Source organism: Hermetia illucens, chromosome 1 (genome assembly GCF_905115235.1).
Source record: "Hermetia illucens chromosome 1, iHerIll2.2.curated.20191125, whole genome shotgun sequence".
Taxonomy (NCBI): domain Eukaryota; kingdom Metazoa; phylum Arthropoda; class Insecta; order Diptera; family Stratiomyidae; genus Hermetia; species Hermetia illucens.
In genome coordinates this window covers 126,428,762-126,448,387 of record NC_051849.1, presented here as the reverse complement: position 1 = coordinate 126,448,387, position 19,626 = coordinate 126,428,762, and the positions used below count along the sequence as shown (strand labels likewise).

The 19,626-nt window shown below is 42.0% G+C and overlaps 1 protein-coding gene across 4 annotated transcripts in view; it reads left to right on the top strand.

Moving 5' to 3' along the window:
• The window catches only part of LOC119647214 (ras-GEF domain-containing family member 1B), a 1,018,095-nt gene that overhangs the window by 41,055 nt on the left and 957,414 nt on the right, over window positions 1-19,626 (top strand). For all 4 annotated transcript variants that reach the window (XM_038048042.1, XM_038048043.1, XM_038048040.1 and 1 more), the window contains exon 2: window positions 18,682-19,213. In XM_038048042.1, the coding sequence (XP_037903970.1) occupies window positions 19,046-19,213 (168 nt within the window). In that variant the 5' untranslated portion in view covers window positions 18,682-19,045. The remainder of the gene's footprint in view (window positions 1-18,681; window positions 19,214-19,626) is intronic.

Genomic DNA, 19,626 nt, shown 5'->3' with positions numbered 1-19,626 from the left:
CTCACCATATTTTTTATAACTTGGTGCACGTTTTGTCCTTGATGAAATGAGATAGTTCAACTATTTTTGCACCAAACTGTGTTAAGGGTGATTCCTCTGGATGAGGAGTCCGGCCTACATGAGTGCTAACCGGATAACTACTTTTAAATAGTTCTTCACATTTGGCATTCATTGACCTTCCGTCCGTTCTATCTTTTTTGTTGTTTGGCGCTGGCAGAGATCTCAAAGTTGACGAACTCCTTCTGAATGGGCCCTTTTCCTGGTCCTTGAGTACCTCCTGCTGTTGCTCCTCTTGAATATGTGTGGTCGGTGTTGTTGCCGTTTTTGTCGTCCAGCGATCTGCTTTCAACTCATCTTTCTTCGATTTTGTTACTGGTCTTCATGGTAGAGTGGTACTTCGCATTAGATGCCATGGTGGGTAAGTTGTCCACCATCGAGGCACTGCAGTCGAGGGATCTCGACGACCGGGAGCCCACAGAGTTATGGAAGGATATGGAAGGTTGACATTTGGAGTAAAAGCAGCTAGAGCTAAATACATCGATAGCTACTATCACGTGACACCTTATCGTGAAGACATTTATCATGTAGAGTGTTTAACTCTAACTCCTTGTACTCCCAACGTTAACCATTCATTTTTCTCTTTGTTTAATAAATATTCTCATTTTGCGTATATTGCATAAATCATGGATAAGAAATAACTTTTTTTGTTTCACTTGGTCTGATTTGGACTCGTCCTTGAAATTCCGCTCCTCCTGCTGCGATTTGTTGTAGACCACTCTAATAGTTCTCACCATATTTTTTATAACTTGGTGCACGTTTTGTCCTTGATGAAATGAGACAGTTCAACTATTTTTGCACCAGAATCGAGTGGAAGTCTGTCTGTCTATCTCTGTCCGTTTTTTTTTTTATGAATGGAGATGGAAATCTTAGAATTACACTGCCGCACCAGGTTGCAGCAGCGTGTGAGATTCTCACCCACTAAAACCACCCCCATTTTCTCCTTTCTTCTTCCCTGAGGAACTGCCGCAAAGCATTACTTCGCGGGGTGAACAGCGCTTTGAGCGACCAACTTATTGAACTCGACCCTGTCCCACGAAAAGTGGAAACATTTCCCGTATTGGCAAGCACCAAGTCTAGCTCAGCGAATGCCTCGAGCAGGATACGGCCCCTGGTGTTCGTACTGCGACTGCCCCAATCCGCACCCCATGCGTTGAAATCACTCACTATGATCTTGGGGTTTCCACTTCTTGCATTCGAGACTAGCATATCTAGCATTCCTTCGAATTCTGCTATCGTCGCGGTTGGTGGAGCATAGCAACTATATATATAGATACCAGCTACTTTTGCCCTGCCGAATCCAACTTCTGGAAGCTCTATCACTTCTTGAATGGCTTGATTTCTACACGCCTATATTGCCGCCTTGCCACTAACATCTGCAGTCCAGGCACCGCTCTTATTATTGCGATAAGGCTCGTTGATTATTGCAGCTTCGATTCCCTTCTCATAAAAGATCTTGCGCTGCCTCGCAGTGGATTTCTTTACTGCATTCAAGGCTCTCCTAAACACTGGACAACTGCTGCTGCCTGCAACGTGCCGACAGCAAAGCATACATTCAGGCTCAGCCTTGTACTCCCTGAACATATGACCTTCTCCCCCACATTTTCTGCGACTTTTTGACCTGCCACGGTCACCGGTGCATTTCGCCACTTTATGGCCAAATTTCAAGCGTCTAAAGCAGCGCTTGAGGGGACACCTGCTCCCTGAGTCGGCAAACGACCCAACCTATTTTTACTTTGTGTATGGTGGGGGAGAAGCTACAGCTTCTGAGCACTGAGGCCGTGTTGGCCTATTGTACTCGCAGCCGCCAGCAATCTCCTGCTTTCTGGCCCGTACTTGTGCTTCTTCTCCTAAGGACTTCTCGCCGAGGAAGTTTTCTACCGTTTTGCCCGGAGACTTCTTCAGCTCCAGCATCAAATCTCCTTTTTGAGAACGTCTGATTCGGCTGACGTTTTCTCCAAGGTCCATCAGCTCAGGATCCGATTTGACCTTCCTGAGGGTATCGGCGCAAGTCATATTACCTTTTTTGGCGATGATAATTAATTCGGGCCGTAATCTTCTTTTCTGTGTCACATTTTTGTTTCCGAAAACCTTGGTCCATGCTTCCTTGGTTCCTTTTTTGGGCTTGGCCCCCTTGGGTCGATTGGAGCCGGCGCCGCAGTTTCCACGATTTTAGTAACTTTGTTTACTTTCCCCTTTGCCGGTAAGAGGACTTTTTTCTTTTCACGTCCTGTGAGGATCCGAAAGAATCGTTCGCGCCCTCTCTACTCCTCTTTTCAAGCATACCGCCCTTTGGATTTTGAGAGGTGTCACTTGAGTTGCCAGGATGACGCTTGATTTCTTAGAGGCATTTTTTTCGTCCTTGGCACTATGGTATAGTACACGAATGGTACGGACCATGTTTTTGATGGCTTGGTGCACGTTGTGTTTGTCCGTTAAAAATTCAGACAACTCTACTATCTTATCTCCGAGTAAGGCAAACGATGATTCGTCCGGATTCTGACACAGCGCCTCTGCTTGGTTTTCCCATTGGGCGCTTACGTATATATTGGCCTTCCGAGAGCTTCATTGATTTCCTTCCTTCATCGACGTTGATTTCAGAGGACATCGCAGGATCGTCGAGCTTCTCCTAAATGGATCAAACACCAAGTCCTTCGGCATGTTCCGATCAGGTGCAGTCATCCCACTATGGGCTAATGAATGACCAGTTTGTGGGGCATCTTTTCGTGTATTTTGAACAGGCGTTCTCGGGAGTGATATACTCCTTTTAGATGCCTCTTTCTCCAAGCTACTTGTAGTATTCGATGCAACGGTGGCCAAGTAATCCATTATTGCAGTCGATGGTATCGATGGCCGGGAGCCTGCTTGCCCACTCCCAAAAGCCGCGGGTATTGGGTTTCCCGAGCCCTGCACCGTAACTTTATTCTCTTTCTGTTCCTCCATGTTTGCTTTTATTTCTGGGTATCCTTCCCATAGCCAATTTTTTATCCACGGGTGGGCGTTTACTTCCTACCTACCCGGCCTGCGCATAAGCATGCCCATACACGCACACTTCCAAATGCGTACATGTGCATATTCCTACGCATCCGTCAAGCTTACCTTATCCACACGAAGGGACGCGCCTGATGGGAGATTTGGCAACTCCGCACAGGTCTGTTTGTCTGTTCGTCTTTCTGTCTGTCACACCCGGTTTATTCGGAAACGGTCCGTGAAAAGAAATGCTTCTACCATAAGTTGGTAAATTTACAAAAACGCCAATTTGGAAGCAAAGCATCTGAGCTCTGGAAAGCGGAAGAGCTGTAACCGCACACTCGATAAATTCTTCAATCCGGCTTTTGAGGACGGAAAACACCATCTGACTGGCAAGAAAACACCAATGTTTCAATCTACCTAGAAAAAGCCGGAATACCGGGAGCTGGGTGTTTTTATATGATGCCACTGTTGTATGTAGTCACTGACCACATATTCTCAGCAAATTTCGTGATAATAGGTTTCCGAATAAATTGGGTATGACTGACAGGCAGAAAGCAGACGGACGGACAGACATTGAATCGATTCTAATAGAGTTTTGTTTCACACAAAAATTTAAAAATGGCCCGACATCTTCTTTGAATGTTGTGGCCCTTTGAAACGAACTTTTATGAGAATTTTAAATGTCGTTGCGTTGTTTTTGAAGTGCCAGCTTCCCCGCTAGGTCGTTTCGTTTTGAAGGTTTTGTATAAAACCATACCTTATTATTAGGGTTTTGTATAAAACAATACCTTATTATTAGGGTTTTGTATAAAACAAAACCTTATTAAAATCGGTTTACTGTCCGTCTGTCTCTCTGTCCGTCACACGGATTTTTATCGGAGACGGTTATAGCGATTGTCACCAAATTTGGTCGTAAGGTGGGAACTGTGAATTCTCACCCATACAGTGAGTTACATCATTCTACATCGAATTTAAGGGGGGTCCCCATATTTGCAAAAGGGGAGTATGCATTTCTTCAAATATAGTCATGCGGGGTATCAAATGAAAGGTCTTGATTAGTACTTAGTTACGATATTTGTTGGAAAAGTGAGGAGTGCGGGGAGTCGAAAGTGTTCATTTCTTTAACAAACCCATTCTCTCCCAACCCAAAAATCTGAAAAAAATCGAGAAGTCGCTACTATGTGGTGCCTAGGCTCCGAAATACTCTACATGCCGATATCTGTCCAAATAAAGTTACTAATAGTATATTACTATACACTTTAGTAATCGCCTCCAAAACCCCCCTTAAAGTGATTCTAGCACCACAACATTCTACAATAGTATAGAGTATATATAACATAAAGCATGATCCTACCTAGTTTTGTGAATCGCATAATTACTGACAAAGTTATAATCGGTGAAAGTTGTCGCTTCTTTGCAAATTCAAGACTGAAAGTGGATATTCTCACATAATATATGCGTATATTATGTGCTACATACTAATGGGGCAAATGCACACTCAAATTTCTTTATAAAAGAAATACACAAAGCCTTTTATACCTGAAGCATCCAGCTTCCAGTTTCCTGACTTGTTTAACTTAGTGTATGATTTTATACCATTGTAGAATACATTCACAGAAATATCTACTTAGTTTTTGCGATTTTAAGATGTTTCTTAAATTACAAGTTGTCAACGTTAATAGAATATTTACATGTTTACAGCTAACATTTTCTAAATCCCTTTTAACAAACACTTCATTTTGAGAAACTCCAACAGACACGCCAGTCGATTCCAACGGCGCATTTAACCCTAACTTCTGAAATTGTTTTTCCACCTACCCTTAATTTCGAATTAGCTCTCCAGTGTTTAGTTTTCCTAATTGTAGGACTATATTTCACCAAATATAGTCATGTGGGGTATCGAATGAAAGGTCTCGATTAGTACTTTTCGAAACCGGTCCTAGTTTTGAGATTTCTTAAAAAGGCGGGGAGTGGGAGGGGTGCAAAGTGATGATTTCTTTAACGGAACCATTCTCAGAAACTACCCAACCGAAAAATCGGAAAAAAATCATGAAGCTGTCTCTATACCGTGCCCAGGCCTCAAAATACTCCCCATATCGAAATCTGTTCAAATTAAGTTAATAATAGCATATTACCGTATTTTTGGGAAAATTAAGTAAAACCCCCCTTAAGTTAGTATTAGTAACAAAGTTACAGTAGCTCCAATTTGCCTTACCGTGTAAATTTACAACCCAAAGTACTAAATCTGATGTGCTAAATGCATATTCTTAACGGACTACGTACAAATGGGATAGTTCTACACTCAAATATACTCACACAAGAAACAAACAAAACCTTTCGTACCTGAAGCGCTCAGCTTCCGCTTTCCCGACTTGCTTTCTAGTTTCTTTTCTTATCCATCTTGCTAATTTCATCTGGTAGATTCTTTCGAGGGTTATTAGAGAGAGAGTCATTTACAAAGAGAAGGAGATCGATAGCTTAAAGTCGCCTTATCAAAAGAGCAACGAAACTCTTCCCAGTGTTCTTTTCGATTCAGCTTTTGAGAAATCGAAGCACGTTTCTAATTTAAAATTGTAGGATTTGCTTCAGTCGTTGTTTTTTCTCGCAATTAATTTGTTCTTGCCGCCAAAACAGTAATTTTGTACCCCGTTTGCAATTTAGCTTTTATTTCAATGGCAGGCAATTTAACACTGGCGTTTTTTGTTTTGTATCCTTGAAAAAACTTCCGTACTTAGAAACGCAAAATGGTAATCAAAATGAATTCTTTGGTCGTAACTCTTGCATTTAAGAAAGAGTTAGAACGTGCAATCATTTCTAAGTGCAAATGGAAAACTGTGGAGAGCTTTAAAGGCATTAGCAATAAAAAAAACTTTCTGGCAATAAGATCGTGAAGCGCTTTCGCACATTTACAATGAATTTTTCACTTTGTCATATTATCCTTGGAAAACGTAGGTAAAGCGGTTAGTTTGTTCATGAGGCTATAAGTCGGGAAGTATTTCGAAGCTGCTGGAAAACGGTAGGACACTTCGGGGAGAATCATCTTGTATGTGAATTCAAATGGGTTTTTCTTGTGTTATGAGTACTTTTCTTTTCTTCTTTATTTTTGCCTTCGAAATAATTTCATATTCAACATCATATATGGGGGAAACATACCTTCACCATTGCAGAGGCAAAGCGGAGCAATTAGGATTTCGGGGAAAAGAAACAAAATACATTTTATTTGCATATTACACATTCTAAACATGAAAAGTTATAAGCGGCCTATGGTCTCACGGTAAGGAAGTGGATCCTTGCTTTCTCATGATGGCATTGTACTTCAAGCAGAATTTTCTTCGTGACTTTACTAACTCGAAAACCTCTCACGAGGGTCTGGGGGAGTTTTTATAATTATATATTATATATAAGCAGCAGCTTTTGAGTTATCCATGTTCAAAATTTTTTTTGATCGAAATATCATGTTTTTAAACGGTTTTCCGCAAATAATTCAAATTAAGTAGAAATTATATTAAGCAGAAATCAATTATATAACAAGTCGGGAAAATGGAAGCTGGAGATTTTCCGTATTTCTTTTATAAAGACATTTGTGAATTTGTCCCATTAGTACGTAACACGTAATATACGCATATATTATGTGAGAATATTCACTTTCGGGTGATATTGACATTCAAAATCTCGAATTTCCAAAGAAGTGAAAACTTTGTTGCGATTTCCATTAAACTTGGTAGGATCAACTCTATATTATAACCTACATTGCTATAACATTTCGCGGTGCTAGGATGAATTTAAGGAAGGTTCTGCAGACAATTACTAAAAATTATAGTAATATACTATTATTAACTTTATTTGAAGGTATTTTGGAGCCTAGCCACCATATAGTGGCAGTGTCTTGATTTTTTCCAGATTTTCCGGTTAGACAGTTTCAATAGTTAAATAAATGTTCAATTTGGACTCCCCGAATTCCGCGCCTTTCCAACAAATGTCAAAACTAAGACCAGCTTTGGAAAGTGCTACGAGGCCTTTCATTTGATATCCCACATGACTATATTTGGTGGAAAAAAAACTACACCCCCCTCTTTTGCATGTATGAGGACCTCGTCTTAAATTCGACGTAAAATTTGATGTCTATCGCTGCTACAGTCTTCGACAAAAATGCATGTGACGGACAGATAGACGGACAGACAGATAGCAGTGAGAATAGCTCCAAATATGTTTGCCGAGTCGTTCACCACATGCCTTAAAAAAGGAGCATTTCCTACACAATGTGAGAAGCAGAAATTAATACTAGTCCCCAAGTCAAGAAACTCTTCGGGCAAACTTCGTCCTACAGGCCGATATGCCTTCCAAATAATACCGGCAAACTATTCGAACGAGTAATCTGTAACAGATTACTTCGAATTGCCGAAAAGGATGGCGGTCTCTCAGTTCGGTTTTCGAAAGAGGAGGTCTACGACGGATGCAGATGTCCTAGTAGCTAAAACCGCTAAGACCACACTTGACGAGCACAAATGTTGTGCAGTGATTACACTTCATGTGAAGAACGTCTTCAATGCCACTAGATGGAGCAAGATATTTGAGTCCCTAATCAACTTAGGTGGCGAAGTACCTGGTGCGTATCGTTGCCGAATTCCTAATCAATAGGGTTCAGTGCGCGAATAAAATGCAGGAATGAAATACCAAACGACGCGCAGAGTTCCACAAGGATTTGTCCTAGGGCAACTCTTGTGGATTATAATGTATAACAAAGCATTGACGCTAGACCTTCCTACTGGTGTAGCTTCCATTGGTTTCGCGGACGATATTGGTGTGATGGTTGTTGCACGCCTTCTTGAAGAAGTCGAGCTTTATGCAAATGAGATTAAATCCTGGTTAGAGAATGCTGGTCTACAGCTCGCAGAACACAAGACGGAAGTAGTACTTATTACCAAGCGGAGAAAATGCGCTTCCTTGGAAATCAAAGTTGGAACGCAAACAATTTATTCCAAGCTTGCGCTCAAGTACTTAGACATAATGATTCACTAGGGGTTAAACTTCAAGGCATATAACATCGGAGCGCTGGTTGCGAGAATGCTACCAAATATAGGTGGCGCAAGGCCGAGTGGTCGACTCCTTAATTCGAAGAATCGAAGGTCAGTTCGATCTTACTGTATGCAGCCACAGTATGGGCAGATGCACTGAAAAATATTGCAAATAAGAGAAAGATTGGCACTGCGTATCGCATAAGTGTACTCCGAACATGTTGCGCTTACAGAACCATATCCAATGAAGCAGCTTGTGTGATAGGAGGAATGATCCCGATTAAGATTCTGGCGAAAGAAATACAACGACTTTACGACCGAACATATCTCACCGGAGAATCGCCTGGCCGTCGGCGACAGTTCGCACGAACTGAATCTGTCACGGAATAGCGAGAGAAGTGGGACGAGTCAGAAAAAGGCCGCTGGACTCAGAAAATCATATGGGATTGAAATAATAAAAACTTGTTGTTTCTTTTTCGTTGGTGTGGGTATGTATTCTTGCAAATACCGATATTTCGGGAACCACTTGTTCCCTTCATCAGTGCAAACAAGTTGTTTGCACTGCAAGAACTTGTTTGCACTGATGAAGGGAACAAGTGGTTCCCGAAATATCGGTATTTGCAAGAATAAATACCCACACCAACGAAAAAGAAACAACAAGTTTTTATTATTTCAATTAATTAATAGTTGGAAACACCGCATAATTTCACTCTGATCATATGGGATATCCAGAAATAGATTGAGGGACCCCACGGCGAGGTAGGTTTCAATCTAACTTAATTCTTGAGCGGACTCGGAGGCTATCGAGCATATCTGTATCGATTTGGGCGTGATGATTAGCGATATTGCCCAAAGTGCCCAAATATTGCAGAGTGCGCAGAACACGTTTTTTTCATTGCCCCAGATTCGATTCACACTATTAGTTCAATATTATCAGCAAATGTGAAGAAGTTACCCTTTGACAAATACAAACAAGCCAGAATACTGGAGGCTCACGCTTCGAGTATAAAGGTTTTGTGTTCATCTAATGTGAGAAACTTCTATGCACATTTTTTCATCCGTATATACCAATAAATCAAACATTGTAGAATCCATGAAGTTCACGAAAACTTGCGAAGTTTCACCTTCTAAAACTTTGTTAATTATAGATGCATTTTTTTCAAACTTCCCCAAATTATGTTATCCATTACACCAATCCATTATTAGCTTTTTTTGCGCAGATATGGGATTTCAGATTCTTCGGTTGGATGAGGGTCTATGTTTCACCCAATATCAAACATAAGATCATTTTCGAAAAGTACTAATCGAACCCTTTCATTTGATACCCCACATGACCATATTTGGTGAAAAAAATATTACACCCCATTTTCATATGTATGGTGAGCTCCCCTCAAACTCAACACAAAATGGCACCATTGGTTATATGTATGTAATTGGATTCACAGACCACATTTTCTTACCAAATTTCGTGACAATCGGCTTTTATGACGCCAGCATCGTATTTGCATGACTTAAAATGCAGTAAATTCTCTTGAAGTTTGAATTGCTATAACTTCGACACTTTACTATTAAATTTGGCATCCGTATGCGCGATCCTCAATGATAATAATCGATCCTCTATGCTGGTACAAAATTTAGTACTCCTAGGTTGAACCTAAGGGTGGTTTCTCGGTCAATTTCTAAAAGTTGGTAATATACTATTAGTAAGTTTATTTGAGGAGATATCGGAATGGGGCATATTTTGAGGCCGAGATTTCATTAAAGCGTACCACTTTGATTTTTTCCACATATTTGGAATGGGTAGTTTCCGAAAATGAGGCCTTTCTCACTTTAAGTCTATATATTTTGACTCCTTACTCGCGCACTTTACAATTCACGCTAGAACTAATATCAGTCTCGGAAAGTACTAATCGGGCCTTAGGCTTATGCCAAATCTTGTACTTCTAGCATGAACTTAAGGGAGGTTTGCGGTTAATTTTGAGGACGAGATCTGTTACACTTTCTGGGGGTTATATTTGTTTACACTTTCTTGGGGTCATATTTTGAGCAATCACTCCCCTACTCGATATTAAATATGGGACCAGTTTCGAAGAGCACTAATTAAACCCTTTCATTTGATACCCCACGTGGCTATATTCTGTGAACAAAAATGTTGTGCCCCCTTTTCTTATGTATGAAGAACCCGCCCCGCCCGGTATGTGTGTGTAGCACGACTTGAAGAGGAGCGTAGTTATCAAGTGACGGGTTTCGACACAGTATCTAGCCTGCTTGCAGTGACTCGTGCGACACAATGGCCCGAGGTGCATTTGGACGCCGTTCCGTATCGGCATCGTTCAGTCAAAAGTCAATTAATCGGTTCGCCGATTTCTAAATAGATAATTCGCTCTCCGAACCGCCACAACACCACCCATCATCATTGGAGATAACGGAAGTGCATCATCTCACGCCAGCCGCCCAACAGAACATCTAACCCTTCCAAGAACCATCCAGCCCGCACTCAAGAAAGCGCAAACATCAAATCAACACCTGCCCGTATACTCAAATTCAGTTCATTTAAGCGATTTTAAAATATAATTTAAGCACTATAAGAATAAATATATTTTGAAGGACCGGTAGCATTTCAAGTGCGACGCAACATGCTTATCGCCGATTTAAGGTAGCAACAATTGTCATCGAAAGTTGGATAGTATAATTTGCGAAAACGTACCGACTAGAATTAGGACATCTCCATTAAGCATAATTTCGTCGCCAGCATCTGCATCTGGTAATCAATTACATCATCACCATGCAAGGTTTTGTAAAGTAAAAAGAAACAAAGTTGAACATACTGTGACATCTGGCGTTCCCTTGGTTTTCCTCACCCTGTTATCAGCATTTGGGTTTGAATGGTTCCGTTCCGGGCGTGAGCTCTGCTTCGGTCGTGGTTAACTTTTCACGTTTTCCGCTCATGTGTTGAGTTTCAAGGGGGCGAAAGCGGGATGTAAAATTTTTTTTCACAGAATATGGTGATGTTGGGTATCAAATGAAAGCTGACTTTATTTCTGACATTAAGTGAAATATAGGGAAGTGAGGACTCAAAATGTGTCCCCCAAAAAGCTCGTTCACAGAACCTACCCCAACGAAAAATCTGAAAAAAGTCGCAGGCGATAATATAGAAGTTAACTCTGGAAAGTTTGAACGCAATCTAGCTATTATTAACAAAGTTATTCAAAGTTAAACTATAGCATTTCACGTTAATTTATTGCAGTCTAAGGCGTGTGTGTGACGTCATCATTATATGTATTAAGTGAACTTATATGAACGGCTTTCGATTTTCTTTTTAAATTTTTTTTCAATTTATTTTCCTTAGTGACTTACAACTAGACAATGATCAGTTGCGCCTAGCTTTAATGGGTGACTATTACATAGTTTGGCTAACCCGACCTCTTTATTCTACTTTTACTATGTATATTATTCTGTATATACATCGCTCTTGACAAATTTATAAAAATCTTAACTTTTTCAAAAAACTGCGCCCGCACTAAAGGCGCGAGAAAGTTGAAAATTTACTTACTTAACCTAGATATATATAACTTATCCTAACTTATTTTAATTTAACCTACCTTAAACTAACATACAATAAATACTTAACTGTTATTTACAATAAGCACATTACAATTTCCTGTGATTAACCTCTATCCACCCCTACCAGGCCAGGAGTGTCAAAAAGGGTGAGGATTTTGGGTTTCAGGGATGAACTCACGATTTGGCAGGGCCTTAAGTATGTGGCCAATGGGGGAGTTTTACCCTGTTGGTAGAGATGCCGAATTGGTGGGTTGGGGTGGTCTTCCGTCCTTTCGAAGAAAGATAACACGCTGGGTGGCCTGCTTGACTGCAGTCGCAGCAGAGCGGTCATTCGGCTGCAGTTCTGGTGAATTCCTCGCGAGGGTGCCTTTTTGTGCACTTGGCACATCTGTGCACAATGGGGCAGTTCTGAGATATGTGCCCGAAGTTTTGGCAGTTAAAACACTGTACTTCTTCGAAACTCTTAACTTTCTGCTATGTTATTTTTTGATGAAGGATGTACCTAAGCTTCATCACCTCGGTGAGCTCGTGGTGGCAATAAAAAGTCCCGATTGTGATTTCATCGGGAGGGTAGGAAATTCTTTATGCAGGGCTTTATGACTTTATGGGGTACATGGGTGCCTAAATTTGCTACCGTGTTGAGTTTGAATTCGGGATGACCAGCTTGGAGTTCTTGTAGAATGTCCGTAGGATCCGTTTCCTTGTGGAGACCTCGGATTATCAGGGACTGGTTTCGAAGAGAAGGGAGGGTCCTTGTTGTGGCATTCAGCCCTGGCTCTTTCATGAGCCCGAAGACCTTGGCGGGTTCTTCCGTCGTTTCCGTAAAAATTAGGGTTCAGTCCCTTGCTCTAGTCTTAATTAAAAAAATTACAGCGTTAAACTTATCATTGAAAATTCTCAGTTGTGCATTTATTAGTGTGTTGTCATAAGTTGTCATAAATTTTGTTTCCTTATTGATTGTTAATTTTTGCCGTTGTTGATTTGCTTCTAACGCAACCTCCTTATTAATGCCAAATAATGCAGTTAACATGCTTTCCAGAAGTCCCTGCATTCTCCTTTTCTTCAGAAAAAAGAAAGATGTCGATCTGATCGATCTTTTCTTCAGAAAAAAGAAAGATGTCGATCTGATGTGTTCAATGTTTTGATTAATAATACTCAAATGATTAAGAAAATCGTGACACCGGATTCCTTCGGTAATTTTCCGTCCTGCATCGCACAATCTAGACATGTTGTAGAAAATATTTTTAATGTTTGTTTTGTCCACTTCTTAATTACTCCAAGGCAACTTGACGATGAATTGATTAGCCGACCCCGCTTGTGAACGGGACAAATTCGTCCTTTTGACTACCTTTGGCTCAGTCTTGTTTTGATTTTCAACACTAACACAAGGAAATGGCATGGACAAGGGACACAGTTTCACGACAGAACGCTTTGTAATATGTCCCTTCAGTTTTATCGTAGCGACGCGAACAAAACTGTCCTTCCCTGGATGTACCTCCAATATTCGTGTAAGCAGCCATTTCATGAAGGGGTAATTCTCGGCTTTGACTAAACCTAGTTGACCACGCCGAAGATTGGTTATGATGGTTAATCATTTGCCATCTTTCTCGTATACATCTCTTCCATATTTAACAGCCTCGTGGTAGTTGTTTTAATCAGCTTTTGGCTTTGTGGAATCCAGAAGTCAGTTCGAATGGCAGCAACCATTACCTGGCAACTTCCATGCAGTGTTTTACACTGGAAAGCACTCACAATCAAGGTGGCTAGATTACATTTAGGATCGATGATAATCGGATGTTTCTGTGACTGTTTGAGATTCGAATTTTATAATTTACCGCCCATCCTGAGGAATCAAGGTAAGGACTTAGAGAGAGCAGTCTTGATGATGATGGGATGTTTTTGTTTCGTCGTAACATTTGCAATTCGTGTGCAAAGAATTCTTGCTGAGAAAGCCGAACGCAAACTAACTTCGTTCATAATATCTCTTGTGTCGATAAGAAGTCCGGATGCCAATCACGATATTTGCACCGCAGACAGAATACAACTGTTCGCAGCGGTTTGTTATAATGAGAGGATCGTGTTAATATTGATTGTGGCTTTTCGGTTGCGATATTCACTTTTGCCTCTTTGATTTCTTTCTTCGTCGTCCTTGAGTCCGTTACGTCCATTGATGCTGTGTAATTCATGGGGGGTAAGTTAAACCATTCCGGTCCGGTCCACAATAGAGGAGGATTGATTAGCCTTGATGGCAAAACTCCACGAGATGCACAATCCGCAGGGTTGTATTCCGATGCGACATGCTTCCATTGTCTTGATTCGCTACAAGAAAGGATCTCATTCTCTGTTTTAGCCACATAAGTCTTCCGTTTGCTTGGATCATCCAAGCCACGACAGCATAATTGGTTGATTTGGTCAAATAAAACGTATCAATGTCAGCACCAAATTCAAGCGTAGTTTTCACATGTTTCATTAACTTGCACAATAACAGTGCACCACAAAGCTCTAATCGTGGGATGCTCTGAACCTTTACGGACTGACCTGGGCTGTGAAAAATTGTTTTTCGAAGTCATGGCCATCGCGATTTGCACTTTCGTGCGATCGACACGCAAGTTGCTTGCTCCGCCGCAGCATTCTACTCCCAGAGTATGATATCAAAATCATACTTGGGGATTTCAATAGTCAAGTAGGGATGGAGCCCGTATTCAAGGCGATACGTCGGCACCCATAACAGATTGCGCATCATCGAGTTAGAAGAATAACATGAAATGGTTGTTGGAAGTACCTGGTCTGTGCGGAAAGCGGTTCACAAACATACATGGGCCTCTCCAGATGGCACCACTTTCAACCAAATTGACCACGTGTTGATTGAACGCCGCCACCTCTCAGCCTTGATGAATGTCAGAACATATAGTGGGGGCCAATATAGACTCGGACCACTATCTCGTTGGCATAGTGCTCCGAACTCGAATTACGACACCATCTATAATCCCCTCTGACAATTAGTTGAGAGCGAATACTGAAGCCATCCACCACACAGCCCTCCGTGATACCTATAAGAGCGAAATCGATGCCGCAATAACCGCAGGCAACAGAGCACCTGGAGATGAAGCATCAACAAATGATCTTCACAACCACCTGAAGAACGTTATCACTGATACGGCTACAAACATATTTGGCCCCAGCCGCAAAAGGGGTCGGAACGGCTGGTTTGACGATGAATGTAAGCTAGCAATGAAACGGAAGAATGCTGCATACCGAGTCATGTTGCATTCTCAAGGAACGCGGATACGCGCAGAAACTTATCACGAACTCCGTCGAGCGGAAAAGCGACTTCACAGACGGAAAAAGGGAGCCTGAGAGAACCAACAAGTCTGTGAACTTGAAAAGTACAGGGAGCAACCGCACCAGGCGCGGAAGTTTTACCAACAAGTCAGGAAGCCTTATACACCACGATGCTCATCCTGCCGAGAAAAAAAGGGAAATCTGATTTCCGACAGAATGGATATATTGGAGTGATGGTTGAGTACTTTGATGAGCTACTGAACAACCAGAACCTCGGCGAGTTGGAGGTCGCGCCAACTGAAGACGATGGACAAATACTCTACTGCCACCAAGTATAGGAGAAACAGTCCGTGCAATTCATCGGTTTAAAAATCAAAACTCACCAGGACCCGATGGAATCACAGACGAATTGTTTAAATATGGAGGCGACCAGTTACACCAAGTGATTCATCAACTTGTGCTCAAGGTATGGGACAGCGAATCAATGCCTCGTGACTGGCAACGAGGCATTATTTGTCTCATACATAAAAAGGAGATATCACACAGTGCAGTAATTATAGAGGTATCACGTTGCTGAGTACCATCTATAAGATATTCTTCGCTATCTTGCTAGGCCAGACGCCAAAGACGCTTCACTCCAGGCAAATCAGCAACAGATCAGGTTTTTTCTCTGTGGAAAGCGGGGGAACATCTTTTGGAATATGACCATCTGTTGCACCATCTTTTCATCGACTTTAAAACCGCCTATGACAGCACAGCCAGAGTAAAACTGTACATTGCCATGAGAGAATTCGGTATCCCGACGAAATTGATAAGATTCACTAGGCTGACCTTAACCAATGTGCGAGGCCAGATAAAAGCAGCAGGATCACTCTCAAAACCATTCGACATCAACAACGGTCTACGACAAGGGATGCCCTATTATGCGTCCTCTTTAACCTGGCCCTCGAGAAAGTAATCCGTGATACAGAGGTAAATGCAAGAGGTACGATACTCTTTAATCCACCCAGCTACTGGCCCATGCTGACGATATCGACATCATGGGAAGAACCAATCGAGACGTAAAAACTGCCTTCATTCAGATCGAGCAGGCGGCAATCGGCGCGAGATCTTGGGCTGCACATCAATGAAGGCAAGACAAAATATATGGTGGCAACGTTAGCACCGAAACCAACCAACAACATCAAACCGCACTGGTCAAACGGGAAGAAGAAGGATGGGAGAATACAACTTTGAGACCGTTGATAATTTCTCCTATCTAGGGTCGAAAATCACAACCGATAACAACTACGATGATGAAATCCGCGCACGGTTGTTGTCAGCCAACAAAGCATATTTCAACTTACAAAAACTGTTCAGCTCGAAACGTCTCACCACAGGTTTAAAGCTCTTACTGTACAAGACAATGATCTTGCCGGTCCTCATGTATTCCTCGGAGACTTCGGTTCTTAGCAAGAAAAATTGTGAACTCTTTACCGCGTTCGAGAGAAGACTCCTCCGAAGAATTTTTGGCCCCCTACATGAGGATGGACGATTTCGTAGTCTACATTAAGACGAAATCTATGAGCGATACCATGACCGTCAGGTTGTGGATAAAATCCGGCTCAATAGGTTCCGGTGGGCGGATCACTTAATCCGTATTGATGAGGATGATCCCACCCGGAAAGTCTATAAGGGTAATATCTATGGTAGAAAAAGAAGACGAGGCAGGCGCTGCCTGAAATGGAGCGATGGCGTAGGTCAGGATGTCAGACAGCTTTTAGGGATTTCGAATTGGTGGACCTCGGCGCAAAACCGGGATGTCTGCAGTTCCTTATTAAGACAGGCCTAGACCGGATACCGTCTGTTGCGGACACTTAAGCAGAAACATTCTGTCGTATGTAGTCGATTACGAGGGCATGGCGAAAGTCAATCCAGACGGGTTCAAAATGCAACATACGCGAGGAACCAGCGGAGTTTTTTCAGATCTCTCAACGGATCGCAACAGACCGTCCTTATAGTACAGTTTTCGATGACGGAAGCAAAAGAATATTGAGATGGACTTTGGGTGTTATCCGCCCAACACGCTGAGCTTGCTGAGTAAATCACCGGCGAAGTTACCCGGCGAATTTCACGGATGTTACCGAAGAGGAAGTTCTACGAGCCATAAACAACTCGAAGAAGTGGAGGGTTCCAGGTCGGGATCGTGGTATGACAGGTTTATCAGTATGCACAGTCGGTTGTCACATAGCCTAAATCAGGTCAGAAGTCAGACGGAGGAATTTCCACCCTTGCTTACAGCGGGAATTACCTACCTTGTCCCTAAAAAGAATATGGAGCGGGATCCTGCGGACACAAGGCAGATTATCTGCTTACCAACACTCTAAAAATTCATAACGACCATTATTAGTGGAAGGGTCAATGCGCACCTCGAGACGAACAATATTCTGTCCGAGGAACAGTCAAGGGTTTGTAAAGAGAAACTCATTATCGATTTGGTAGTTATGGGACAAGCAACTAGAGGCCAAACCTCTTTAGTTGCTATATTGATTATGCTAAGGCTTTCGACAACGTACCGCATACCTGGCTAGTCGATGTCCTACGCCTGTATCGCATTTATCCCAAAGTAATAAAATTTTTGTCGGCAGTCATGGAAGGGTGGCATACCACCTTATTAATGCTTTCAGCACCCTTAAGTGCTAATACCCTGGAGCCTATCCATATACGGAGAGCATTATTTTAGGGCTACTCGTTGAGTCCCCTTTGGTTTTGGCATGGCACTGAACCCCTTTTCGTGGCTACTGAATGATGCTTGAGGGCAAATATGGCCTACGTGCTAAGCGTGGGCTGACGCACTTGATGTGCTTAGATGAAATCAAGCTGTATTCTGAAACTGACGACCAACTTAAAAGTCTGTTGCGAATAGTGGAAATTTTTAGACGTGATATTTGGATTAGACAAGTGTCGAATCCGAACCAACCTCAAAGGTAATCACGAGCTGCACGCCGGACATAGCATTGGTGACGTCCATATCCATAGCTATGATCGAGACAGACTTCTACAAATACCTAGGAATTCTGCAAGGCACCTATATTCGAAGTGGGGATCTGAAGGACGTTCTGCTGTCCGAATTCCTGCGACGTGTGAAGCTGGTATTGAAATCGCATTTCGCGGGGTAGAATAAAATAAGTGCATTGAATGTATTCGCTATCCCTTCACTGGCTTATGCATTCGGAATATTTCCGTGGACGAGACCGATCTGGAAAACGGCGGCGGATACTGACTCCAAATTCCGAATGAATCATCCAATCTCTCGCGTGGAGCGGATAAACCTGCCTCGTGACATCGGAGGTAGGGGCGTTGTTGACGTGGCGGCATAACATCATCGCTAAGTCGACTCGCTGCGCGCTTATTGTTACAGAAAAGAGGAAGCGAGTTTCTTGCATGCGGTTGTCTCTAAGCGTGAAGTCAGACTAAGAGCGGATTGATGAATGGAAGTCGAATACAATGCACGTAAAGACGTGAATTGCCTTTGGCAACCATTTGACAATTTGCATTTGTCGAACAGATGGCTGTGTTCTGGGGGGCTCTTTGCTGAGACGAAGGGATTCATGTGTGCTATTCAGGATGGCTGGGATCAGCCTATGATGTGTCGATACTGTCGAAACGTAAGGTAAATGGCCGAAGAAAACTAACCAATGATAAGTAGTGATAATAGTAAAACTAATCAATGATATATGTATCTCCTCGTCCTTTATATATTTATTCTACCGTAATTGCATCTTATCCTAAGTGTTTTTTTTCTTTTTAGAACACGCCTTTGATGGAGTGCAAGCAAGGATGATAGGAAGCAGTCTAGGGCCCAAAGAACATATAAATCATTCAGCGGGCAGTTTGCAGGATGGCTCCTGGCGCACCATTTTTCATATTCCGAAGCGAAATGAGTACATTCATAAAAAGAATCATCTTCTGCAACAGCCATCCTTTCAACTGCAATGTCTTGTCACAATGGAACAACAACTATAGTTTTGATTTCAATTAAACCGTTCAGTCAGCTCTTCTGTGTTATTGTTCGCCTTGTAGCTATAACAGTTACTGTCGGTGGCCGTACACTTCCGATTTAGTTTAGTGTCGCTCTGCAAATGTACCATAATCGAAAAATCCTATCTTGACGCATGGCGATGTATTATTACGCTAGCAAAATTTCAGCAATTGCTTGTGGGACGCGATGTCGGCAAAGTGTTCTACAAAAGTCGCGTGGCCAACGCGATCGAGACAAACATGAGGAATTTCTCAAGCAGAAAGAGTTCAATGATAAAGTGGAAATTAGCTTTAACCCGAAGGTAAGTTGTCTTATGGAAATGATGCATGTATAAGTTCGACTGAATTTCTCCTTAAGAGGCAAGTTCGATTTCTGAAAGTTTACTCCACGCATTAAACTATCACCAAAGTTGTTCGTTGTCTGATTAGCAAAGAGTCAAACTTAACATAGATCTTTGGTCACCTTTTTTTTTCAAAAATAAAGGAGGAGGAGGAAATAAAGGATAAAGGAATATATATAACTCCGAAATGCCAGCCAACTTAAATTTATCTTGGTTAAGAGATACTCATGAATGGATATTTTCGAAATTGGACAGAAACTCCTTCGTTTAATTCATTCGGATGGCAATAACGACAAAAGAGGAAGTAAATGTGCGATACCAATCGCCGCGAGGTCAGATTTTAGATTTCGTTTATGAAGTCCGCTATTCGAGCA